Source organism: Cuculus canorus, chromosome 3 (genome assembly GCF_017976375.1).
Source record: "Cuculus canorus isolate bCucCan1 chromosome 3, bCucCan1.pri, whole genome shotgun sequence".
Classification (NCBI taxonomy): Eukaryota; Metazoa; Chordata; class Aves; order Cuculiformes; family Cuculidae; genus Cuculus; species Cuculus canorus.
Genome location: NC_071403.1, coordinates 54,823,693 through 54,850,873, shown reverse-complemented (window position 1 = coordinate 54,850,873; position 27,181 = coordinate 54,823,693). Strand labels below are relative to the sequence as shown.

At 39.4% G+C, this 27,181-nt stretch overlaps 1 protein-coding gene across 1 annotated transcript; it reads left to right on the top strand.

The window, feature by feature from the left end:
* Nucleotides 1-694: 694 nt before the first annotated feature.
* Nucleotides 695-27,181, top strand: LOC104056486 (plasminogen). The gene is made up of 19 exons (XM_054064035.1): nt 695-802; nt 3,573-3,708; nt 4,311-4,417; nt 8,040-8,154; nt 9,222-9,385; nt 9,902-10,037; nt 10,161-10,279; nt 11,774-11,936; nt 12,848-12,978; nt 13,207-13,366; nt 14,802-15,034; nt 15,948-16,096; nt 16,794-16,887; nt 18,764-18,881; nt 19,834-19,908; nt 20,371-20,511; nt 21,863-21,969; nt 23,782-23,927; nt 24,947-27,181. The coding sequence occupies exons 1-19, from the start codon at nt 754-756 to the stop codon at nt 25,103-25,105; spliced, it is 2,502 nt and encodes an 833-aa protein (XP_053920010.1). The 5' UTR covers nt 695-753; the 3' UTR covers nt 25,106-27,181.

Here is a 27,181-nt window from a genome sequence, read left to right as displayed (position 1 = left end):
GCCTTTGATTGGTCTAATATTTAAATGAGGTACAACTGAAGAGGCTTTTCCATGCTGTTTGCTAACGGATCTAGAGTGTCTTCAGAGTTCTACATCTACAGTCTATAGTATTTGCTCTCTGAGGGCAAGGCAAGTAATGCTGTTGGTAGCAGAACAAGCAAGGCTTGGCTTCCACATTGTTTATATCCCTGTTTGTCATGCCTCCCCCAGCCCCGCCCCAGCTTGGCCCCCTTCTGGTTGACCCCACCTCTATCCTAAATTTTCAAGTCCTCCATGACCTCTTTACTCCCAAATGGTCTTCTAATCCTGTGTCTTCTCTTGCATGTCCCCATAATTTCTCTGTGAGCTACTGCTGGCTGCCATTAGTATAGCTAAGTATACAGGACTGTGAAGAATTACACTGCGCCTGGCTTCCCATATTTTCCACCATCATATTCTCCATCTTTGCCTTGGCAAAGTGAGGCCAAGCAATCTGATAAAGAAAGATCTAAACATTTGAGAACAAAAACATGCCCCACAAAACAAGAGAATGCCTTCATAATTCCTAGTATCTGGTACAAATGATTGAGTCTGATTTAGTAATACATCCAATTCAAGGTTGTTTGAATGGCCACAGAGAAGGGGGTCACAGCACAGGAGAATGATTAACTTAACCTACCTGCCTTGTTTGTTTGATGCTGCCTCACATCAGTACAAGTCAATAAAACTTTGTGCGCCGACACACAACTTCCAGCACCCGCCAGCTGGGCCAAAATGGAGATTAGCAAAGGCGCCTTTCTCTTTCTTTTCTTGCTCAGCTCAGGTAAGAGTCCTTTGCCTTATGCTTGTGTAGGTGAAATGAGGGCCAAACACTTACAAGCTCCGCTTGTGAATATACGTCCCCAAATCCCTGTGTCACCCCTTACTTGGATGATGATGGATTTGGGGCTTGCTGGCCAGAGAGAGATGCTGTGGAACAGAGTGAGAGCTGTGACTGCTCCAGTGTTGTGCTCATTAGAGAAACCAGAAGAGCAACAGCCTTGGTGTCTGTGTGGGGAACTCGTGGCTCCCTGCAAACATGTCCCATGGCCAGAAATGGGATCATCCTTGGTAAGTAGCCCCAAACTCTGCTTGCATACCTATAGCAGTGAGTGAGACAGTTAGCTCTGATTTCAGCAGGCTTTAGATCAGATGCTAAAGTTGTTTTTACTGTCAAGCATTGCTAAGCACAATGATCCTGATTTTCATCCTTTATGACAGAAGTTTTAAGTTTCTTTTTAATGAAATATTTAAAATAAAATAAAATAAAAATGAGAAACTCCTTTATATTCTAGCAATTTCACATTTGCTGTTGTCAAACCATTACAAGAAAATATTGTCCCTTCTTTTCCTGAGGGCAGTAGATAGAAATTTATTCTTCAATAACCTAGATCAACTTTTCCAGGAATGCGTCTAGAGCTGGTTTTTACAAGTCCAAAAGAACATAAGTCTAAATATAATATGTGAATTTCAGGTTCATCTACAAGTTCTGTAAGTATTCCACATGTAGTATACATTTCAATTAGATTTCAATCGATGTCGTATTCTCTAGTACTATAACATTGTATATCGTTGCAGGCCATTAAGTGACTTTTAAAAAGCGCTGTTAAAAACATATCAGTACAGTGTTTATGATTTTCTATTAGCTCAGACAGTTTATATGACAGAATAACAGGGATACATCATTGTATGACTGTAGTGGGTTATGAAAGACGGTTGACAAAGTTATTCTTATTTTCTCATTGTTACCAGCTCTACCTCACTTGCTGTAATGTGATGGTACACTAAACTACCTTTACATTTTTTGATGTCTTCTGGACTAGTACTGGTCAAATTGAGGAAGAAATGTATGTAAAAGAAGCAATCAGTTTGCGCAAATATATATTTGAATATTCTGTTCAATTATCATCATTATCATGTATGTCTTTTTTGGACTTTAGCCAGATTAATGTATTCCTAGATACTTTTTTTAATCTATTGTATTCTTCTTTAAGTCTACACTTTGAGATATTTTCCAGGTAAATAACATTCCATTTTCTCCTCTGTTATCCAAGGATCAGATTTGTTCTGTCTTTTAACTTATGCATGTCATCTAAAATTTCATGTGTTCATTCTTAAACCAACTGAAATAAAACTTTTTTTATGGTTACTGAAAAGGAATAATATCCAAAGTAGAGATCTTTGGACAAACATATAGTTTTAAGATGAACCAAAAAAGTTTGGAAAGTAATATTTTCCCATTCTAGTCCCCTGCAATTCTGAAGCAGTGGCCTCAGTTAGCTTAGAAAAAAAGTTAGGAGAGGAAACACTCATTTGCTGAGTCTATCAGAGAAATTTTTACACTGTTGATGTTCCACATAGTCCTACTGTAACAGTAGGATTAAATATGGTAGGCCTTAATGTCAGGGATTTCCTAAGATATGGGTTTTATAGCATTAAATTAAACCAATGCTGGAAACGGTCACAGAAGATTGCCCTCAAGCAATTTATCATGTTACTTTCATTAGTGGTTCAAATACCTTCTATTTGATGTGACCATGTGTCATGGAGTGATGTTGCAGTGAATTGAGCCTAATATAGGTGTTTGCATAAAAGAAAGACTCACAATGTTACCTGTGAGAACACTGTACAAGGTTATGAATTTCCTGTGTCTTTCAATAACTATCTAGCTTGAAAAGATAAATAATTAAACCATATCACGTCGGTAACTTCATAACCTGGGCTGCATACAGAAATAAACTTCCATAGAAATTAGGACCAGAAACAAAAACTTTATAGATGTAAAAAGAAAAAAATCAATTATATGGCAAACTCCATTGTGAGCAAAAACATTTTGGAGCTAAGTGTTATCAGTATTAGCAGGTTTATCATATACAACTTATGCACATGTAGCTTTCAGATATAATAACACTATTTTATTTACTAATTTAAAATCTTGGGTTAATTTGTTGCTACAGATATGCAGTCTGACAGATCCATTAGTAAGTCTTAACCCATTACAACAAAAATAACAGTGGCTGTTGTAAGAGATTATATAGACATCTTATGATTTGGGTTTCTTGCTCCAGGGCAAGACATTAGGACACACAACTATTTAGTGACCTGTAAAACTGTAGTGATTACACCATACACATGGGAGGTCATAATCTCACATCCTCTCAATTCACATTTCTCCAGGACATTAGAATTGACTTAACTTCCTTTCATGTCTCTCTGAATGGTGTTTCTTTGACTCCATTGAGACCCTCTCTCCAGTCCTTCTCACTCTCGTTTCACATTTCTTGTTGTCATCTTCAAACACTTACATAACTGCATTCAGATCTGCTTATCTACATCTCTCTTCTACTGCTTTTTCCTATGACATGTTCCAGTCATACAGCTATGGTTGTGTCAGGAGACAGAAATATCCTCCGTTCATCATGTTTTACCCAGAATTGCCCAAAATAAATGATGTCTTCACCTGTCAATGCTACGTATAACACGGGACTCAAAGTCACAGATCTTCACAGCAGCATTGTAATTTTTAATGCCTGATTCCTTTCCTTCCTTTGTAGTTAAAGGAGATATACTAGATAACTATTTAAGAACAGATGGTGCTTGGATACTTACTCGAAATAAACAGTTTTACCAGACAAACAATGAAAAAGAATGTGCAGAGAAATGTGAAGCAGAAAGAAATTTCAATTGCAGGTAATTTCTGTTGAATCTTAAAACTATGGCATTGTGGGTGTCTATATAATGATATTTTCCTGCTGTTGGTCAGGACCAACCGTGTTGCTGCAGCTCTGCCTATAGCAGTGTCACCTACTCCTCTGCCTTTAGTTTGTGGCTTATCTCCACCCATAAATTAAGACAAGATTTACAACATATTACTCATTCTGTAGTAAATGCTTGGGTTCCCATTCTTATTCAATATTACCTGGAAAGCTGCTTACATCTCTTTAGCTGGATACTACCTTGTTTCACAAAAGAAGGGTGGGATGTTTCTAATTCTTTGTAGGGAAAGGCACTAACTTGAGCAGCTAGGATGCTGTTGATAATATTTTGCCAGTGCAGTGAGTAGCTTCCCACACAGTACCTTATTCATGTAGTCATACATCCTGAAAAATTAGGTTGCTTCAGAGCAGCAGAAATAGTCTCTTACTCAGTGTCTCAAATACTGTGCAGTATTTGAAAGATATAAATGGATACAAGACAGTGCTAGTAATTTAATACTTTATAATAGAAAAATAATTATGAGTTGAATAATTTGAATTTAATTAAAAATATTCCTTCCTTCTCGATTTCAACAGGGCCTTCCTATTCACTAGGAAAGTGCTACAGTGTTTAACACTGGCTGAAAACACCAAAATGGCAGTGACGTTCACCAGCGCAGATGCAGTTCTTTATGAGAAGAAAAGTATGTATATAGTAAGATGGTACACAAGTACACATTAAGCCTATTTTAACTACATCCTTGCATTCTCTGCTGCAGTGCTGGAGCAAACCACTGCAGGTGGTGACCGTTTCAGAAGGTGGACCTCCGCCTATTTTGAACTAATCTGAAACTGCCAGAGAACAGCAATAGCTTAACATCTAGCTGATTTTCAGCCAGTGACATCTTGTTCTTATGATACAATATGTGTTCCTTGGTGTCTTCTTTCTATGTTAATGACAAGTTTTCCTGAAATTGAAATTTATGTTTAGCTCGGATGGATTACTAACGCCTTAAAAGCTAGAATTTGAAGCTTACTCCTTGATTCTTCAGTGTTATGGTCCGATTCTTTCCTGTTTTGAAAGGCAATACCACTGTTACAGTTGGTTTGATTAAAAGACTTTATCTTCACTGCAAAGTACCTGTAGAAAAAAATGGGTGGTGCCAATGATACATTTTAAATGTGAATTTTTTTTTTTACTGAAGTCAAAATTGATCAGTGTTTTCCTTAGTAGGCAGAACTGGATAAAGGAGGAGTATGTGCTCTGTAAATTCTTCTGCATTCATTAATTACTAAATTGAAATTAGCTGTAATAAGTGAATAAATAATTCTCATTGACCCTAATAATACACTGTCACAGAGGGTCAGACAATAACTCGGGCTTAAATTGGTACAAATTAAGACAATACCCCTAACTCAGCGGGGGCCTTTTACATTGCTTGTTCTTGTCCAAGCTCTTCCAAACTTCTGAACTATCTGAAGAGATACATCTGTCCTTCCTTTCAGCAGCAAACATCTTGATTTTACACCCAGGAAACTTGGCCTCTCAGGAAAAGGAGAGTACTGATCGATTTCTTTCTTGTCCACCTCCTCCTTTGCTGTTCCTGGGAAGACAAGCCTTGTGCTACCAGCTTCAATGTACATCTCAGTGACCTCCCCGAACATGTATAATCCAGAAATTTAGCCAGAGCCTTAAGCAATGCTGCTCGTACCCTCATTAAAACTATCTTTTCCTGCAGAAAAAAAGACCTACCTTGGCAGCCTCTCATGGTTCAGAATGGATTTCTCTTGTTTACTTTTTACCCTTAACTGGAACTGTAGGGTCAGATATGAATCTTCTCCCGTCTCTTCTCATTCTCTTAAAAGTGAAGATTTTCTTTCCTGGACATGACCACCACAGGAGTCCACTGCAGGAGGAGACACTATGTCTGGTTCCTCATGCTGAGGGAACAGCTAATCAGCCTGTAAGTGCCTGTCATGACAGAATCCTCCCTGACTGGAGACACTTGTCTGGGTGTCAGGCCCAGACATGGTTACCGACTGTCTTTCCACAGGATGAAACTGGGTGGTCCATCTAGGCATGAAAGGCAGCCACTGTCAACATCTTTTTGAAGTCTCTGGATAATCCAAAGAGCAGCATTCGGTGTCTGTAATGGCCTCAATCCATCTCAAACCAGAGATATTTCTTATAAGGCTGTTAAATTGCATTGTAAAACCGAGACTTACCTTCCTAGAAGCAGCCTAGTTATCATAGCCAACATCACCCAATCTGGATTTGAATGTGCAAATAAAGTAATTTAGTGTTCTTAAGCCTCAGAAAGGTTTTCCGTCCCCACTACAACACATCAGCACCAGGAAACAGCTGCTGTAAAACTCCTTTCTGCTGAGATATCGTAAACTCTACTCTGCTTGGAGGAAACAGTCTCCAAGACATTTTGTGACTGCCACTCCCTTAGGCTCATGATCACTGAACAATCTCACCTATGCCTGACACAGACCTTGGACTTCGTAACAGCTACTCTGGCATCAGTCTTTACCAGAGATTATTTTCTTTGGGATTGGATGCAAAAGATCTGTACAGAACAGCTACTTTAAAGCCACAAGGTTCCTGCTTATGTGAGTGTAAGAGTTTGGCTGGCTGTGCTGGGCCACACAATGCTATGCACTCACATTTTACCCAACCTACGGTACGTATCTGTATGCAGACCATATTCTAGATTGTCCATAATTACAAAGGCTCCATAAACATACATCTGGCTGTTACAGTTTTACTTTCTCTATGTTAGCATCAAATCCCTATATGAAGAATGCTCTTCTGATTACAAATTCCTTGTTAATAGTAGGACTACTCCACGAGGAGCACATACATAGCTTTAGTAGACTACATTCACTACATTATGTTGAATCAGATTTCTTCACACCTGCAGCTCTAACAGTACATTTTCTTTTGATCCTAATTGGCCTTTCAGAGTTTGAGAACAAGTTTGTTAGCTCAGTGGCCATCTGGGATGCTTACCTTCTTGTATGAGTAATAAAGTTTTTGCACTTGGTCACTAAAAAAATCCTTAAGAACGTGGTTAGAGACTTCTCCCTCTTTACAGAGCAGTTTCCTCAGTCAAATCTTAATTCTCTCTTGGCATACAACTTAGCTTTTGATCTCATTACTCTTTTGAGGAACACAGACTTTCAGGGGTTACTGGCCAGCACAGCCAAATCCTTTATAGGACAGAAAAGTAAGAGACTTTGGGCGTCAATCAGAAAGGAGGCTTGTTACTAAAAACTCTGTTTAAGAGGGGTCACATACTAAGGTACCACATGGCATTTGAACAGGGTAGTTACTTGCTTGTTGTCATTCCCAACCCAGCAATACAGAGCCTCCATCCCCCGCTCCTCGTTGTCAGGTGAATCTGGCTTAACATTTAGATAATGCTAAAATAATTTAGGAGTTACCTGGCAACATTAGAAAGTACATGGGCAAGGCTATTGACCAGAGATGGTCATTCTGGGGTCTGCTACTGGAGTACCAGTGTTGAAGCAGCAGTAAGAAGACTTTTGGGCTCTCCAGCAGTACCCTGACAGTCAGGCAGCAGCTCCAAGAACCACTGTTGGTAAGACATGCAGCGCAGGTATTTGTAGTCCCAGCCACAGACTGTGATAACAGTAACTATTGCAAGATGTCCAAATAAGGCTCAGCTTTTCCTTTCAGACTGCTTTCTTGTTCTTGCTGTAACACCTCTAACCTTTTATATACAGAGGATCCGGGGGATTGGTGAAAGGGGAAGTGAGGGTCACTCCCCCCAATAACTGGAGACTGGAAAGTACCTGAAAGTCTGAGGCTAAGAGGAATCAAAAGTGTGTGGGACACTTATGGGACAAAAGTGTTCTGCTAACTAAAATTTCTCTGGTTTGAAGGGATAGTTGCATGATAATCACACTGCAAATGTGCTTATGAACAATAAATTTCAAAGAATCTCTAGCTGTGAGGAAAGGCTTTCCTTTTAACCCAGAAGTACAGCAATATAAGCATGCATTTTATACATGCTAAAATCAATTGCAACTTGTTCTATCTGTTTTCTTAACTTGATTTTATTAGCTTTATAAAAATGCTTAAGGGATTTTCCTGTGTAGCTGCCTGGAAGTTGCTAATTAATTTGTTTTAAAATACCTCATGGAATCACATCTCTGCTTGCTCACACAAGATCAAAAAATGGGTAAACCATAGTTCATCATAAACTGGTGGACTTCACAGTTATTTCAGTAGATTCTCAGTTTCAAGAGATGAAGTGTTGTAACACTATTGAATTAACAAAGCCAATTCCATTTCAGTTTACCTTCTACAATGTAAAAAAGGGATTGGGATGGACTACAGAGGAACAGAAGCCAAAACTCAGAAGGGTATTCCATGCCAGAAGTGGGCAGAAAGAACACCTCACAACCCAAAGTACGGTCTTTTTTGTATTTGTTTGCATGTTGTTCTGAAACTTTTCTAAGCTTCCCCAGTTTCATGGGTATAAACAACTTTATTGTGCATGTTATGAAAGCCAGCTGCCAGACAACTTTTAAAGACAACTTTATCTTCATCTGTTTGCTACTTTTGACTCTACAGGCAGTGAATTGCAATGTTCTGGATAAGAATGTGTGCATTGTTAGCTATAGAAATTGTGTTTAAAGGCTGGGCTTCTTTAGAAGGTTAAATGCTCCCTCTATCAATCCATGATGAAAGTTTTACTATTGGTAACAGTGAGACCATAATTTCTCTCTTCTGTATGAGGTGTGAAAAAAAAAGGAGTGGTATCTGTCCAGCTCTATGACCTCTTGCTTTCCATCCAGAGACAGTCAAGAAGAGATATCCAGTAAAGCATCTAAGTGCCCAAGGGACCTGTCCAGGCAGAGTTTTCTTAGGGCTATCTTCGTTGCCACTGGGCTCATTGAAGCAAGTGTGGAAGCAGAGGGTCTATTTTGTCCAATCTATGTTGGAGTTTTATTTGTTTAAAAAGGGAGTTTTTTGTTGTTATTGTAATGAAGCCTGGATGTACTTGTTTCAATTTTTTGTTTAAAAGCCATCTAGTCTTCTCTGCGAAGACTGCTATAGGAAGAAGCCTAAGGTCTTCAAAATCTCTAGAAAGTAGGATACAGTTGTGTTTGGTCTATAGCCTCTAGAAATACTCCACTTTTAAGGTAGCTGTATTGAGAAAAATACATGACAGAGCCACTGGCCACAGTGAGCTGACTAGGTCAGCTGGATGCAAGTATTAAAGTCTTTGAGACTGTCGTAGTCCTTGCAGGCTGTAAAATCGCTCCTCTTTGGCCACTGGGACCTAGGGAGAAGCTACTCATAATGGTAGTTACAGAATGCATTTTAGATTTCTTTTACAGGTTACAATGCAGAATGTTTTTCTCATTTTTACTGTGAATGAATAGAGCCCACAGTTAGCTGAGTAAGTTGGACATTTCCCTTCTGCTCCACTATAGTACTGGAATTAAAATGCAATTTTAATATTATTACAGTTATACACCTGAAAAACACCCCAATGCGGGGTTGGATGAAAACTACTGCAGAAATCCTGACGAGGATGAAAATGGACCCTGGTGTTACACAACAGATCCTGCTACCAGATTTGATTACTGTAACATCCCAGAGTGCGAGGGCCAGGTCATGTACGCTGGAGAAGGTATATTTATTTTTCAGAGAAGTGTTTGAGCGGGTAATATTATTCCTGCTGTTTGTTCTTGCTTTATTGTTGCAGGTTGGTTTCAAATGTGAACTTAAATCAAGCTGGAACTTAATAAGCTTTCAACACAAAGTTTGTTTTCCTAATTGGCTTCAGCTATCAAAGTAATTTTGTAAATTTGGAGGAACTAAAATTTTTAATCATTTCCTGACATAGTCCTGCTCTTACTCCTAGCAATTTATCTCGTTTTAACAAGAGTAGAGACTGACCCAAATGCTGTATTACACACAGTACTCTCATTCTTATCAGTACATACAGATATGTGACAAAGTCCTCCCTCCAAATAACCTGTATGCCTGAATCTTTCTTCTTTTGGCTAGGCTGTAATGAATGGTGTTCTGGATTCCTTTCATCGTTAGCTGGAGCAAACCTCTCTTTCTGTTCAGTGCAGTCTCCCGTGAATAGGTCTGGATTGGAATTCTTGGGCTGGTGCAAAACTTGCCTTGTTTTCATTCTGCCTAGGTTCTACAGTGGAGTGTGTGCAGTGTAATGGTGAAGACTACCATGGAGAAGTTTCCAGAACACAGTCTGGGCTCGAGTGCCAGCTCTGGGATGCCCAGGAGCCTCATATGCATGGATTTACCCCAAAACAGTAAGTCACACTCTGCACTGAATTCATTCCCAGAGTGCCCAGGAGATTCTACCTGCAGACAGCCTAATTGCCATAGCTGGTCATTGCTGGATGACAGGATTCTCTTTCATTTTCAATGTGTAGCTTTCCAGAGAAGGATCTGAAGATGAATTATTGCCGTAATCCTGATGGTGATGTTCGACCCTGGTGTTTCACTACGAGCCCTACTAAACGTTGGGAATATTGTGACATTCCTTCTTGCAGTGAGTCTGATTTCCTGAAATCACTCCATAGGGTAGCTCTTCTCATTAAAATCATGCAGGGAGGAGAAAATACCAACAATCACGGTTCTGAGTAACCTCAGGATACCCTTGTGAACCACAGAAAGTGCACATAGATATGCAGAATCACTCTGTAAATTTCTGTTACATAAAATCATGTAAGGCCAATGCAAATGCAGGTTTCACAAAGTGCGATGACACCAGAGATGTTATGAAAACTGTTTTTTTTTTTTTCATACGCTTTGCTTTTCAATTTACCTGAGAGGCAGGGCATTTAGGTGAAATCAGGTGGTAGTTTTCAGCTGACCTGAGTTTATGTAGAACCACCATGTGGCCACACTGTGATATTTTAACTGGGTCTGGCCAGGCACAGCCAGCCCTGCCTTTTTCTTAGCAAGGATTGAATCCTGTGAAACAAGTTTGGGCCTCAGGAGAAAGACTGAGATAGTCTTTCTCAACCCATTAAGCTGAGCATGTTAAATCTGGATGTTTCCAAAGCACTGAATAATCAAATTAGTATTGCTGTTTGTAGAACTGGATTGCACCTTGAGAAAAAATATTGTGGTTTTGTCTCTAAAGCTTGCTTTCTTATGCATCTGCACTTGCCAGTGCTCTCAGTAGCAGCATGTGTTTGCTAAATGTAGTTCACTTCAGCATGCTTAGTTGCAGATGGAAGAATGACTATTTATGGACTTCTATATGATAAACTAAACTGTGAAATTTACCATAGCATCTTCATTTTCTGCTTAAAACTGAAAGAAAAATTAAGGGACAGACCAACCTTTTGGACTAATACTTGTCTCTTCAGAGAATTCCAAGTATGAAGTATATGAGTATATAATAGGTACGCACCATAGATTCATTTTCTCTCTGCCCTTTGCAGGTTCTGTGCTGCTGATCATTACTCCCACTGTCTTTGCTGTTTTACACATGCCAGACCAATTTGCCTTCTCTCACTCCTCCTTCTGCACCACTTTCCCAATTCACTGACTCCCCAGAGTCAGCCTCTGAAGGTTGTTTTTTTTCTCTTGCAATTTCTTCTTGGTCCTTGCCCTTTCTGCCCTTCCACCCTACCCATGTGTATCATATTAATGTGCTCCATTCATCTCAATTGTTTTTACCAAACTGTACAGGACTCCTTACTCCCTTTCCAGCTCTGCTGTCAAGGGACTGCAGGCACAAAGTCTGGCTCAACCCAGTAAGGTTATTTACTGACAGCTGTAAAAGCGCAGACACGGGACACCTGTCTGGCAGCCCGACTGCCTGTGAAAATGTACACTTTGGTTTTGCCATGGCTTCCAACCAATGTCACCTCTGTGGAAATTAAAAAAAAAAAAAAGCATGAAAAGCATGTTCAACATTATGGAAAACAGGGGGGATTTTAATATATTTGAAAGCACTGTCTAGCTGTACTTTTTCTTTTATTTTCTTTTTCTTTTCCTTTTTTTTTTTTTTTTTTTTTAAATCCTGTTACAGCTACACACCCACCAGCCTCTGCCCTGGGCTCCCAGTGTCTTTCAGGAAAAGGAGAAGACTATCGGGGCAGGATAGCCATCACTGAATTGGGAAATGTCTGCCAACACTGGAACACACAGTTTCCTCACAGACATGGCTGGATTCCTGACAGATATCCCTGCAAGTATGCTGAGCCTCATAATTTTAACAAATATGAAAGAACATAGTTATTCCTCATAGGTCCAGATGCAGAGGCGAAAGTGGCACATTTTTTCTGTGACTATGTTAATAAGCTGCTTACTTGCCTTTTGTCAAATCTCATTAGTACTGTTCAGGTCTTGCTCTTCATATTTTTAGCATTCTTTTTTGTACCAGCTACTTTATTCTTATGTATTGTCTCACCTGTTGCCTCCAGATCCAGCTGCAGTTGTAAGTATTTAAAAGCATTTAGTTCTTTTATGCTAAAAAGCCTCTGTGTTTTGGCATATTTTCAATTACTTTTCTGAAGCGCTATGTTCCAAGGTCCAAAACAACTAAATACATCTCTGCGGTCTAAGGCCAGAGGAGCTGGTTTTGTTGAGCATTATCAATGGGCTTGTGTAGTTGGAACTGACTGTGCTTTTAGCTCTGCATTTTTTATCCTGTGGGTTGTGAAATGGACCCTGCAGGTTTTTCTAGCTGTGTGCAACCCTGTCCGTTATCACAAGGCAGAAAGCAGCAAGCACTGGTGGTTGTACACACATGCTTCCAGGATCAGGCTGTGACATCCAGCTTTGCCTGGTTCGAACTGTAATGATCAGGTGCACCAATTGCTTGCGTTTCGAAGTCAGCTTTTGCTGCCATATATTGGCCTCAAAAACAAGAGCAGAAACTGTAAGCATTGGAAAAGTTCTTCATAGATCATAAGCATTTAGATTGTAAATTTGAAGGCTGTTGATTGATTGATGAACCAAAAAAATGTAGTGCATGAGGTAATCTCAAGAAAGAATAAATATAACCACTGAGATGAGATCTGCATGCAGTAATTATTAGCAGTCTTGCACAAAACGCTTCTTGATTTCTATGAGTAGTTTAAAACTGATGTTTCTGTTTCAGGGGCTTAGAGGAAAACTACTGCAGAAATCCTGACGGAGAGAAGAGGCCTTGGTGCTACACCATAAACAGCAGCGTTCGGTGGGAATATTGTGCAATTCCCAGCTGTGATGAGACAGAACAAGGGATTGCTGGTATAAGTAGTGAAGTATGACGGTAGTCTGTGAAAGTTTTCTAAGTATCTTTGGGAAAGACCTTTTGCTTTTCATGCTGGCCATGAGGCTCTCACTGTCCAGACTGGTGCTGTCCATATAAAGGAGTCATCTGGTTTTGTTGCCCTGCGTGTTTGATGCTTACTTGTGCCTACTCAATAAAAACATAAAATTGTGATGCAAAAGTCCAGTTTCTGTTGTTTGCTGCAGATGTGCCTGCACAGGTTCCCCTGTCAGAGGAGTGCTACCAAGGCAAAGGCCAGAATTATCGTGGCACAACTTCCATCACTGTGTCGGGAAAGAAATGCCAGGCTTGGAGCTCAATGTTCCCACACAGGCATGAAAAAACCCCAGACAGATTCCCAAACGCGTATGTTTACCTCATCTTTTCCTATTTTATCTGACAATGTCCATTGTCAATTGTATTATATTTTCTTTGCACATCTATGCTTTAAAACACTGTCAGCGAATGTATATATGTATTTTTTTTATATGTGGAAACATTTTCTGCTTGCCTTATTCTTAAAAACTCTGTTTTCATGCTGGTTACATTCTGAGTAACATACAATTGTGTCTCTTTACTCTTAAATATGAGCCTTTGTATCTGGGACACTTGTATCCAGAATATGCATTTTGTTTATAAATTTGAGACCTTTGTGGTGGGTTTCTACTTATTTCGTCTGCTGCAAAACATGGAGTGATATATATAATGATTAGAACTACCATTTAAGTGTTACTTGTAGTCGGAATTGGGCATCCAGAATTGCATACACTGAATTTTCCCCCTTGATTTGTCTTCAGACTAACAAAACTAGACCAGGGATGACTTAGAGGGCTAATCATGATTACTAATGTTCCAGTTGTTAGTAAGGTTTGGAAAGCAACAAGATGACAATTGCTAGGAAAACCATCATGCTTGATGGATTGCAAGTGTAAGGAGAAAGGTTGAGGCTTTTCTATTTTTTTTGCCTTTTTTAGGATATCACCCTAAATAAATATTTTTTTTTTAATTTTTAGTCTTATGTTGGCATCAAAAATACTGATGCATTGAAACTGAAACGTCCTCAAACGGGATGGTGTCTTTCAAAAACATTTTAAAATTTTGAAATCAAGCTGCAAAACCGTGGAATTAATGTGTTCTGGCATATTTGGAAAAAAAAAAAAGCCTTTCAGTTTTTTTATTATGTTACCGCGCTATAATTCAGAGTGGGGAAATACAGCAGCTCTGCAAATTATTGAAGAAAGGAATTCTACTTTCCCCTGCCCCAGCAAAAACAGGCATGAGAGTGTTCCCACTGAACTCAGTAGAAGTAGGGATTTTTGAGAATGGGGAGAATCTTTTACATAAGTATTAATTTGATGTTCTTCTGACTATGAGAAAGAACCCTTTCATATTTAAAAATAAAAATTTTGGTAACTGCTAACAGTATGGATCTTCCTGCATATTTATTATTAATTCACATATTCACACAATTGTGTATGCTTGTATATATGTACTTAGAGATTAAATTATTGGCATATTGGCCATTTATTTAGCTACTTAGCACATTGTCACATTGGCAGAACTTAAGCCACTATTTGAATTATATTTCCTTATGCATAAATATATTTATGACTGATGTACATGTGAAATATAACTCTCCACTAGTATCATAGTCTTAAATGCTGGTAGTAGGATATCTGGCAAGAAATAAAAAAAAAATAATAAATGTATTTGTCTCTGCATAGTGCAGATCCACATCTTTTTGGTAAGATATTCTTATGATTACTTCGACTTATTGAGCCTGACTATTTATTTTTTACAGGGATTTGAGGGAAAACTATTGTAGAAACCCAGATGGTGATAACAGCCCTTGGTGTTTCACCACTGACCCCAGCGTGATATGGGAGTACTGCAATCTCAAGAAGTGTGATGATTACACACATGAACGTGCACCAAATTACCGCCCTGCAAGGACAGCACAAAATGTTGTCCTAGCTACACCCCTCACATCTGGTAACAGCTGGCTGCAACTGTCACCTCCTCTGGACTCTATGGGTAAAGGAAATAGTAATCTCTCAAGATTATTCTTGAGTAGTGCCACAAAATAAGTCGTATCTCTCCTCCAGCTTTCAGATCTGTATTGTTGAAATTTGCATCACATACACTTCAGTCAGTTCATACCCTGTAGGCTGTGTAATTTTTCAGTGCACCTCGTAAGCGGGGTTTTTCATTTAGGGGAACAAGAGGAAAATAGACAAAATTTCCAGTGTCTCTGTAGCTGTGTGCTATTGAAATGTGATCACGGTGAATGCTGTTGTTATGGGAATTTTGCTGTTGCTATGCTTTATGTTTCCAGAAGGCTGACCTTAGCTTGTGCTATTGCAAACCATGTTTTGCAAAATGTGTGCACTTCCTTAATTATTATTCCATGTTGGTCAAAGTCGTGTGACTTTTCTGAATGTATAGTAGAGCTTCCCAAAGTTTACTGACTTTGCAAAGGAAGGTGGCAGGGTTGGATAAATTATAAATTCCTAAATGAAGCTGTATATTCTTATCTGTGGGCACTAGAAGAAAGTACCTGAAGCAGTGTCCTCAAAAGCAGCAATTGCTCTCAGTGTAATGGGCTGTTAGGTCTGAAATATGCCTTTTTCATGGACAATGCTTATTAATATAACTTGGCAAAAATTATGAAGTCTTTTCATGTATTTGAAATATGTTGCAGAAAATATTTAGCCTGAAGTTGCTTGATTATTTTTTTTTTCCAATTCACGTACCAATTCAGATCCAGGAAGACCGTTCCTCTTGACAAACTAAGGGATTGCATCACAGCGTACATTTTTGTCTTTCTGCTATAGACAATAGACAGTATGCAAGTCCTAAGTAAAGTTCTACCTTGCTTCTTCTCACCACCATCACATGCAGATTCAGCAGCTAACGATAATTTCCTTTTCCTCTTTTTTTTTCACAGACTGCATTAATGGTAATGGTAAAGATTATCGCGGCACAGTAGCAAGAACTGGAAGGGGCAGGATTTGCCAAGAGTGGAATTCTCAGAAACCTCATAGCCACAAATATTTCACTCCTGTGACACATCCAAGAGCAGGCCTGGATAAAAATGTAAACAGCTGCTCATGCCATTGGTATCATTGAACATTGTCTCCGTTCCCCATGATCACTCAGTAAACACTTTGTGTTTGGTCTTTATAGACCAGGTTATCTAGAAGTCATCACCTTGATAGCCCAGACCTGTAATAGTATTGAAGAGGGAAGGATGCTGTTCACTTACCTAGGATATCAGTACTTCTTGCACAGAGGTACACCCTGAGGCTGATGCTGACAGGCAAGCAGCACAAAAGCAATCATACAGCCCTTTCCTGATTTCTGCAAACCCCAAAGTGACGCCTTTTGCTGTTTGTCACAAACTAAGCAGACTTCTGGTATATTCTCAGAATTGCTCTCACTGACTTTAAGGAAAGAAGGATTAGGGCAATAATAAATGTTCTAGTTCAAAACACTTAGTCATCCTATGTCAAACTTTACTTCTCTCGAGGCCTTAAAAAACATTAGAGCTAGGATGACTCTTGGTGGATAAAGAATATGATAGAAAATTTATATTATTTTTCTAATTTAATCTAATGGGTTTCAGATACAGGAAACAAAATATTTTGTAGCCAGAATAAATAAAAAGTATCTAACATGCTAGTTCGGGGAAATAATTCAAAGTTTTAGTTTAACACTTTTGAGAAAACATGCATTTTTTTCATTCTGTGGCTAACATTCAGAGTCTTCATTCTTGTTTTTGTAATTACTACAGTATTGCAGGAATCCTGATGGAGATATAAACGGTGTTTGGTGCTTCACAACAGACCCAGAAAAAAAATGGGAGTACTGTGAAATCCCACGCTGCTGTAATTATCCTTAAAGATTTTTCTGTCCTCCTTTTCTACATCTTGTTATGATAATTACTAAATGTTTTCAATACAGCCATAAAAAACTGCATTAGCTTGAGATATGAACTTAGGTCTGTATGGAAGTTTGACGCAAGCAGGCATTTGTAACAGTCAGCCAAAGTTTAGATAACCTGATGTCGAATCATTAGAAGGATTTCATAACAATCTGCTGTATATCATCAGTGAAGCTAAGCACTCAGAGTTGCTAGCTGAATTTGAAATATCCAGTGAAGATGTGAAGTGAGGTATTTCTTCCCTGGGGTCCTCAAACACAGAAGGGTTTTCCTTGATGTTCGTGCTAGTCTTTCCATACACATTGTGGCAGGACTACTGCCTCCGGGACCTGCTCATACACTTTCCCTGTTAATTGGGAGTACTGAAGATGACATCCTTTGAAACCCTTTTCATCCTCTGCTGACTTGATTTTTACTCTGATCTGGATGTTAAAAAGGTGACCCTAGATATTTTGCCTTTCTTTTGGGGTAGGGAGTGAATTTGGTCTTGGATATTTTAAGCAGATTTACTTAATTATTTTCTTCTATTTTAGGATAGTAATCAGTACACTGAGCAGGTATAGTGTTTACCGAAAAATTCAGTAGCAAAAGAGATTGTACATATTGTGGTGCCTTGGCAGTGGGCATCAATAACAGCTGTAATGTATAGGGATTGCTGCTTGGCACACCTGACAGCTATCTCATTTGCTTTGCTCTTCCCTTCCTTGCCTGCATTTTGACAGATTTGGGTTTTTTTAATATGTCTGGAAGGTATATGGAAAGTATTTCTTCTTAATCTTATGTGTTGTTTTTACTACAGTAACTTCTAGAGGCTATGTCCCTGTTTTGTTGGACAACATAGCAACATAAAATAGTGAAGTGTTTATTACCTCAGGAGTATGTGATATTCTTCATGCCAACCATCTAATGTACTGTTTTAGCAGCACTGTATTATGATTCTGTACATTATCAACCAGACCTAAGAGCTGTGCAGGCAAAAAAATTAAGGAATGGTACACAAACAACGTATACCACAGCTGTAAAAACCTGCTGCCTGAGACTGCTGTGGTGAACCTTCACTTTGAGATCTGATGTCTTCAAAACTGCCTTTGAACACTAGATTTTTAAGTTAAGGTTTAGGGGAAAGTCGCTGTCTCTTGCCTTTATTTTATTAATTGTCTCATACTGGAATTAAAAAAAATTAACATTCATAGCACCATATTCAACTCTGGGAAGAGTTAATTGGGTCCTTATTGAGCACCCAAGTTCAATCCATTTAAGAGATTTCAGAGAGGTTAACAAGAAAGTAGACTGGGCTGTGTAAGTGTAAAACTGGAATATTTTATGACAACAGGACAGTGACTGCATTTTATTTATAATCTAAAGGTTTGTTTGGACTCAACCAAGGTGTAGACTGTCACTTTCTAGAGATTAAGAAGTTATTATTGTCCTGGCAATAAACTCTTCCACTTTCTTTTTCTTCCTTTTCTTTTGAACTTCCCTACAGATTTTCTTTGGGGGGGGTAGTGCTCATTGCAGTTTTGCTTATCTTTTCAAACTACATCCAAATATTTCACACACCTAACATTTTTTCTAGGTAAACTAATATTTTCACATGTCAAATGTGATATATCAGGCCCAGGTTTAAATCGTAATATAATGGAGTCTAAAGGCTCTGGTAGTTTCTTTATCCTTAGTTTCTATTAACCAATATAAAGAGTGAAATCCTACAGAAGATAAAAAATATCTTTATGTCTTTCTCTTTTCATCTGAACACACTGTTGGTAGCATTATAGAACTGCTTTTCAATTCCCTGCCGTACCTTTTTTTTTATTCTTTAGCTTCTTCTGAGCATGACTGTGGAAAAGTCTCAATGAGAAGTGAGCGACCCTGTGCGCAATACAGCATGTGCGATGCATCTCCAGGGTCTTGGCCTTGGCATGTCAGTCTCAGGAAGAGGTACTGGTATTCCAGACTGTATCACTATCCATGATTGCCAGGTTTTCACAGGGAACAGATGGTAGAAAGAGGTTGACAGGAAACAACGCATTTGCTTCTGGAGACTGGCCTTGGTTTCTATATAAAATGCCTTAGCAGGTAAAATAAACATGTTTTTCTTTGTCCCAATGTCCACAGGTCACAATTACAAACTCCCCACTTTTTTCCTGATTCTCTAAAGGGCAAATTTAAACTGCAGTCATTAAGTACAACTTTTTCTACTGCAATGAAGAAGGAATAATTCCTATTGATGATAATGACAGTAAATTGCATTCAGCAGTGGAGGATTTAAACCCAAGAATATAGCCATCAACTAACAATGTGTATGAATGGATTTTGATCATCCCTTTTCACAAAGCATGCAATCTGGTTCAAATGTAAATTAATGCTGTGACTACTCCTATGGGCAGGGAATGAACAAGTGTTTAGAGAAAGGCTAATGAAAATTGCTATAGCATTGTTGACAGTCACCATAATAAATACTATCCCAGAAAAGGTTAGAAGTCTATAACAAGCTTTATTTAAAGAACTAGTTCAAAGCAGCCCCACAAATCAGAAGGATATATCCATTTATGAATTGCTAATCACAACAAACCCATTGCATCAAGGTGACATTGTTAGGAAATGTAATTATTGTTACTAAACTCCTGCAAACAAGAGTGCCCTGTTGCAAAAATTTCGCCTAGGTGTCAAAATTCTTTTCATGTCTCATGTTTGGGAGCAAATAAAATTTGGCAGTTGAAAATCTGCTTTTGATTTCTCTTGCCATCGGCAAAAGGCAAATTATGACTGGTAAAAGATTTGAATAGGGAACATATTGCTAGTTGGCTAATAATTTCCATTGTGTACAGCACAGGTGGTGAACAATCGATTATGTAGTCTTGAATTAACATCATTTTCTTCTCTGTTCTAGTACCAACGTGCACCATTGTGCTGGCACTCTGATACACCCACAGTGGGTCCTTACTGCAGCTCAGTGCTTGCAAGAGTGAGTATCTGCTAGAACAAGTGGCCGGTATTTCCAAAATCTGTATGAGAAAATCAACAGAGAAGCAAGATGTACCAAAGAGAGCACTTTCTTTACTCTTTATTTCCTATCTTTCTTTCCAGAAAGCCAATTTTTATCTTCTGCTCCTGCCTCAGTCAAACAGCAGCAGAGCACAACAGAAGTTACTTCTGTCATCTGCTCTCTTCCCCACCTCAAAGCACTCTGAAAAGGGGTCTAATGATGTGCTGGTGGTAATTGCACTTGGAAAAAATGAAAAAAATCAAACTGTTTAAAACAACCCACATTTTCCTCCTCCCCTAGAAGAAATGCAGGCATAGTCTGAAGCAGTAGCCTGACCATCTTACTAGTTGCAGTTCTCCAGGGAAATCACTGAATGTGGTAAGAGTAACATTTCTGATGACAAGTATGGATGTATAACCTTGCCACTGCCATTTCTTCCAGGTCAACAGAACTTTCTTCCTACAGAGTGTTTCTTGGGATACAGAATCTCAATTCAGCAGAGCCATCCCTGCAAATTCAAAGTGTTCAGAAAGTATTAAAGGAACCAAATGGAGCAGATATTGCTTTGTTGAAGTTGAACAGGTACTATTTCTGTCCAAGTTTTTCCAGCACTAGCATCTTTACTCTGAAGTCATGAATTAGCTTAGCATGGAGTTCACTCTCGGGGTGGTTGTGGGATGCTATGAGAGAGTGTGAGTCCTTTTGAGTATTAGCATAAGCATCTATTTAAGGGTAAACCCTGAGTATCTTTCCTGCTAAAGGACCCCACTGGCAGAAGACGTGAAATTTTTAAGTGGTTTAGGAAGGGCAAGGACCAGTTAAGATGGGAGGGATTGCTGTCCACCTAGTGGCAGCTCCACTGAAACAGGGAGAGTGGAGGAAAACCAAAGCAGAATTGTGTCTGGAGGTTCTCCTTGGAGAGTTTTCTTGCTTAGACCTGAGGGCTGTGAGCTCCAACTGAATTTTGTCCAGAAGACATCCCAACTTCTGCATGGACCAAATAGAAGGGTCCTGTTACTTGCTTTCGCAATCAGAACTAACCTTCACAGACTAGATTTCTGACAGTCGTGGATCTCATTTTACAGCTTGTTCAGACATACTTTCACTGTACAAAAACTGTTTCCACTTGTCTGACTCCTAGAGTGAGGTAACTTCCAGAAGGCACCTCATATTTTCACATCTATACTTGAGAGTCAATAAGGGATCAGACAGTCCAAAGCAAAGACCTTCCTATGCAACATTTTCATCTTCCGCAGAACTGCTCCCTAGGGCCCTATCCACTCCATGTTGAGCTCTATTCCATTGCTGAAGCCTCCAGCCACAATACTGTGATGAGGAAGAGTTTTATTTAGGTATTTTCTTTACTGAGGTGTTAGACTTAGTAATGTGTGAGATACTGCATGTCACCCACAGTTATGTCACCCACAGTTACATCACACACATAATCAAAACAGAAAGGAATTTTCTGCAACTTCAGCTATTTCTGCTTATTTAATCATTCATTCATCCATCCTTCCACTCTTCTGTGAAGTCCCTGTAAACGTCCATGACTTCTGAGACAGGGACCGTCAGAGAGAGGTCAGGCTCACTCCACCTGCAAGAGCTGCTAGGTGCTGGGCTTGGGCTTGAGCTTCTGCATATTACTTTACACACTGCAGGCGTAACCAGAGATCAGCACTCTAACACTATGCTGCAAACACACTCACGATGTGATTGTTCCCACAAACATACCCCAGAGGCTTTCAGCTCCTGCAAGTAACTGCTTTTTTTCATTAATTGACTAGGCATGATCTTACAACCACCTATACAGTTCTAAGGCACCATCAGCTTCTCTACCCTTCCCCAAGCCATTTCCATGCAGAGCCTTCTGGGTATGAAGACTGAATAAACTGACGATATTTTTTCTAAGGATCATTGTTTGTTTCTTTTCCAGTCCTGTAACAATTACTGACCATGTAAAACCAGTTTGTTTGCCTGAAACCAATCGGATGGTAGAAAGAAACGCAGTGTGTTTTCTAACTGCCTGGGGAAAAACAAGAGGTAAACCTAGGAAGGTTTTCAAACCCTCTATCAAAATATGTGCACTCATGGGATCTGAAAAAAACATTTGAATTAAGATTTAACTAAGTCAGAGTTTACCAGGCAACATTGTTCTTTTTATTTCTTTCTCTCAGAGCTTGATTCTCCCATTTATTGCTCAGATAAACTGAATTCATTAAACATGAGAAAAGAGAGAGGAGAATTAGACTGTCTGTTTTGGTCTTTCTTCAGCTTAGATATATTCTGTATTTGAACCAATAAGGACAATATTCAAATACGCCCTTACCTTTAATTTTGACCTTCAGGTATAATTTTTTTTAATATAAGGATTGCATTTGGCTTCTTGTAGTCTAAACGTCGCTGTCTACATAGACTTCTGTGGGGACCTACACTCACTCTATACAGATACGACATATGGGCAAGGACTAGCCTTAAGATCTTGTATCTGAGTATATGGCATCCTGTAAACCATGGTGCCTTTGAGTCAGAGTTTGCTCAGATCCAGCCACCTTTGTGGCACAGACAAAATGAGTTTAAACTGAAGGGTTTTAATGTCTGTAAACCCCTTACCAGGATTCTATTCACAGCCTAGCATTACAAGACAACTTAGGCGGTCTCCTGCTGTCCACCTCTCGCTCCACCAGTGTGGATAGTTGAGAACACCCATCCCTCTTTGACCTGCTTTTGCTGCAGCAGGAGGCAATTCCTCATCCTATGGCTTCCAGCAGTGATGCTGGCATCTGTTCTCATTCAATTCCAGCTCACACATATATGTTTCACCTTGCTGAGCTACATGCAAGGGATGCCTTTCCCACTCCATTTGCCAGACAGCACCTTATTAATACTCCACCTATAAGACAAAGCCAATCGATTCTTCTTTGTGTGTGCATCCACAGATTTTTTTTAAAAAAGAACATCAATAGAACACTGGTTTACTGTTCCACTGTAAAAATCTTCCACAATACGTTGCAGTACTTTTTCCCTCTTCTTGTCTCATTTAGCTACAAAATGATACCATAAAAATAATGCTTAAGAATAATTAGTGTAACTCAGCAGCATTACCAGGAAACTCTTTTGTTCAACATATAGACAGTACTCACTGGCTTTGCTCTCACCTTGTTTCCCCTTTTTAACTTGCATTTTTAAATTTTTTGTTCAGCCTACCACATGGTGGCAGCTGCTTCCCATGTTCTAGTGTCAAAGCCACCAAAAAAAAAAAAAAAAAGAAGGTTTGTAGGCAAGTTATCTTCCAGGAGTGCATTAGGATGGAAAAACCAACAGACCATTGTTGCATTTAAGCAGTGGGAAAGAGGCTCCTGTCATGTCATGCAACCTCATGCAACCAGTTCGTGAAATCAGCAGGGAAATCAGAGCCAGAGCCCCACACCAAAGTAAACTGTGCTTTGGGAAAATTCGACCTTGGCTTCTGGAAAATTCTCTTTTAGCAAAAACTGTCTTTGGCTTGAAAGAGTTCAAATGCTGTAAAGTAAATCCAGGCTAACAATTTTGCCCCCTGTGAAACAAGCCATTGCTATTGCACCATAATGAAAGCCTACAAACAGACACAAGGGCTCAGAATACTAAACATCTGGGATTTTTCTTATTTTGTTACACTTTGCAAAGAAGAATGACCTCTGCTTCTTGAAGGCAGATATTATCCAAGTACAGATGTTGGAAGATTTAATAAGGTCCTTCAAAGAGCTCAGAGACCGTAGCAGAGCTAGAGATGGATCCCAGTGCTTTCATTACTGTGGCTTCACTGGAACACAGTGCCCATTTATAACTGCTATATTTTCTTGTTTTTTCATACAGGTACTGATACAGACAACAGATTAAAGGATGTTGAATTCCCTGTGCTTGAAAACAGAATATGTAATCGTCCTGAATTTCTGAATGGAAGTGTCAAACTCAATGAATTTTGTGGTGGATTTACTTTTGGAAGCATAGATAATTGTGAGGTAAGAATAATCTAACTTTGAATGTTGCAGGTCAAACGACAAATTGTACTTTGAAATAAGCTCTGAAACAGCTTCAGCCACTCAAGGCTTCTGCAGGAAGCATAAGAATTTAGGTGTACATAGTATTTTTTTTCTTCACTCTCACAGTCAACCAGAATAACAGGGAAATACTGAAGGGAAATTTTGCCTTCCTTTCAGAACTGCAGGTTGACATAGACTACTTATAGTAGCCTAGTGTTATGAATGCCCCATCCTATCTGAAATAAAGCCTATGATTTACTGTCTGGACTTCTCCTTATTTCTAGAGACAGAGGGGGAACACGTGACTGTTTCTGGTGCACCCTGGAGTTGTACCACATCTTTGTTTAATCCCTTGATTAAAAAAAATCTTGAAGTACTTCCAGTTTTCAACAAGAATACAAAGAAAATTTTAGAATGTTGTTCTCTTAATAGAGGGTATCATGTTGGGAGCTTTTAAATAAAAAGCTGGTAGCTACTTGATGACAGAGTCAGAAACAAAAAGCCGACCTGTCCGAGCAGGTGTTCAAAACTGCCAGTGCAGATGATGTCTTTGAGAGTGTGGACAGTGCATTCACTGATAGGCACATAAATCTCTAGACATAGGTACTCATCTCCTGTCATGCTTGGATTTTAATAAACAGTATTAGAACAATTATATTCATTTTTTCCAGGATCAAGTAGATGTAGAAAACTGAGAAACTTCCTTTTTTGTGTAATTGGCTTCACAGTGATCTGGGGATGTTACTACGTCCATAATTGGTGGTTGGGTGTCTCTTGTTCAGACCAGAGGAATGGCCTGGATGCTTGAAACCACTTCGTCACTCCCCCTCATTTTATTTTCTCCTGTAGATCTAACAAAAAATTCTCTATTACAATTGCCTCAGTCACTTTTTGAGGCCTTCAGAATTACCACAATATTATTCCTGCACGCATTTTGCTGTTTGCATGTCAAGCATCTCCATCACTAGAGGAGTCACTTTATTATCTCTTCTCCATAGGCTGAAGTTGGAGGACCTCTGGTCTGCCAAGATAAGGACAGATTTGTTCAATATGGAGTCACTTCTTGGGGACTGGACTGTACCCAGCCATCAAAGCCTGTTTTTGTCCGAATTCCTAGTTTTGTTTCTTGGATCAAAAATGCAATGCTTCTCCACTGAGTCTGGATGCAGATCAACTTTCCTGGAAAGCAGCCCCTGTGTCAGAAAAGCATTTCAATTATCATTTTAAAATTGTACTATTCATAAGAATCTTCAATAAATATCATTACTGCCTGAGCATAAATAGTTTTTGCAAAGCAGTAACCAAGTTGACCAATTGTTACTGTCTCTCAGTGTATCTGTGCTCTGCCTAGGTAAGTCAACCACATTGCATGTAGCAGCAGTTGTAAGGTCACTACTTCACCCTTCTCTTTTGAGACATACTGTCACTCCTGAAAGTGTCTTCCTCTTTGTTCTGAGACCTGCTTTTCTCCTCTGTACATACAACAGCTGGCCTATCCCTGAGTACAAGGTCTTCCCTGTGCAAGAAACTTTATCCCAAATAAGGCCTGTCCCTGTATGTATCACTGGCATCTGCTTCCCTTTCTGTTACTGCTCCAGGAATGGAATGAAAAAGTAGCAACCAAACGCAATTGCAGCCTTGGGTATGAAGAGACAAAGCTAGACCATGCCTGTGCTGCCAAGAGCTGTATGAAAACCTGGTGGGATTGCTTCGTCTTGGGGTTAATTGTCCCTGAAGAAGAGAAGTTTTGTGCTGCACCATGCAATCATCTAACCTTCCTGGGTTAGATGTTTGCATGTGAAAAACAACTATCCACTCCAGCAGACAAAACGGTGATTTGAATGGTATATGGTGAGTCTCTTGCACAGAAATCCTGCTCTCAAGTGTGTCACCAACAGTTCGGCCCTGACAGAGAGTCCAGCAATTAAAATAAACTGATGTTATTTCCAGAAGAGGCAAGGATGTCTCAGGGGGCTGGGGAAGTGAAGGTAGATGCCAGCGTGCCAGTGCTTGCCTTATCAGGTTTGGCCGCTTGTGCGCCTGTGTGTTCTGTGGCAGGTAGGTGGAGAAAGAAAGGAGACCCTCAAGTTAGTCAAGCCTCCCTGAGCCATGGAACCTGGCCTGGTTGCCACACAGAACAATGGAAAAAGACTGTAAAAACTAAACTTGAATACCTTCAAAACCTGTTGAGCACAATATTTCCTGGAGCACATTGAAAGCTTGCTGCGATCTGGCACTTGCTTTGTATTCCCCATCTACTATTGTGTTTGTAAATTCTGCCAGTAGTGTTGTTCCTTCAAAAAACATTAGCACAAATTCTCTGTAATAACTGGCCAAATCAAAAAACTGCTGATGCTTCTCTTGGTGCCTGTAAGCCATTCTTCAGTTCCTATAGGCTTTGCCAAATGAAAATCTCAGGTTTTTGATTCTGCACGGATGCTGAACTGTGCCTGCTGTGGTTCTGCCAACCTAGATGATATCATTCACTGCAGAGGTTTAATACAGTCTGCCTGTAATTCACAGATTGCAGCAGCACAAAAGTGTGCAGCTACATACTCCTCATGGGACCCAACAACTCCTACATTTGTCACTGAAATGCTGCTGCTGTTTCAAGGTTTAAAAAAGACCATTCTGCCTGGATGCTCCTGTCAGAGGACCTCTCAATACTATTTGGTTAGATTTGGGGTGACCATCTTTGTAGCTCCTCCTGGACTCTCTAATAAATATGACAATTTTTATGTCACTATGCATCCTGTTTGGAAATTGGGATTCCTTCCCCAAAATCCACATGATTTATTAGCAGTATGTTGTCTTGCTACAGGATGTTTTCAGGGGCTGAAAAGTCCCTTTGGCCCAGTTCTTCAGTTGTTTGAGTCTTTTCTGGGCATCCTTTTGTGTCTTGGTAGGGTTTTTTTATCATTGATGAGAAATGACAGTCTGGAAATCCTGCATTATTTTCTCCAGCTGGGAAAACGACTGCTGTTTTAGCTGTTCTCTTGCAGCATGGGAATTCTTTATTTACTTATTTATTAGTTGTCTGCATGCTTTTGGCATATAATGATGCACTACTTCTGGCAAGGATTATTGCATTTTTCAGTCTTTCAGTGTGTCTAAATAATATATGTATTTTTATATTTATCTGGTTTTATATTTGCAGTGCAACTCACTAGGACTGTGTCAATACATTGTCATAGAAATTAAGAACACGGACCTGATATAACAGGAGCAACTGA

What these genes read in the sequence shown, in the direction of transcription:
- LOC104056486 (XM_054064035.1), top strand. Translation starts at nt 754, where the DNA reads ATGGAGATTAGCAAAGGCGCCTTTCTCTTTCTTTTCTTGCTCAGCTCA. An exon ending in GAAAGAAATTTCAATTGCAG is followed by an intron (nt 3,709 to 4,310) that starts GTAATTTCTGTT and finishes CGATTTCAACAG; the next exon opens with GGCCTTCCTATTCACTAGGA. An exon ending in AGAACACCTCACAACCCAAA is followed by an intron (nt 8,155 to 9,221) that starts GTACGGTCTTTT and finishes ATATTATTACAG; the next exon opens with TTATACACCTGAAAAACACC.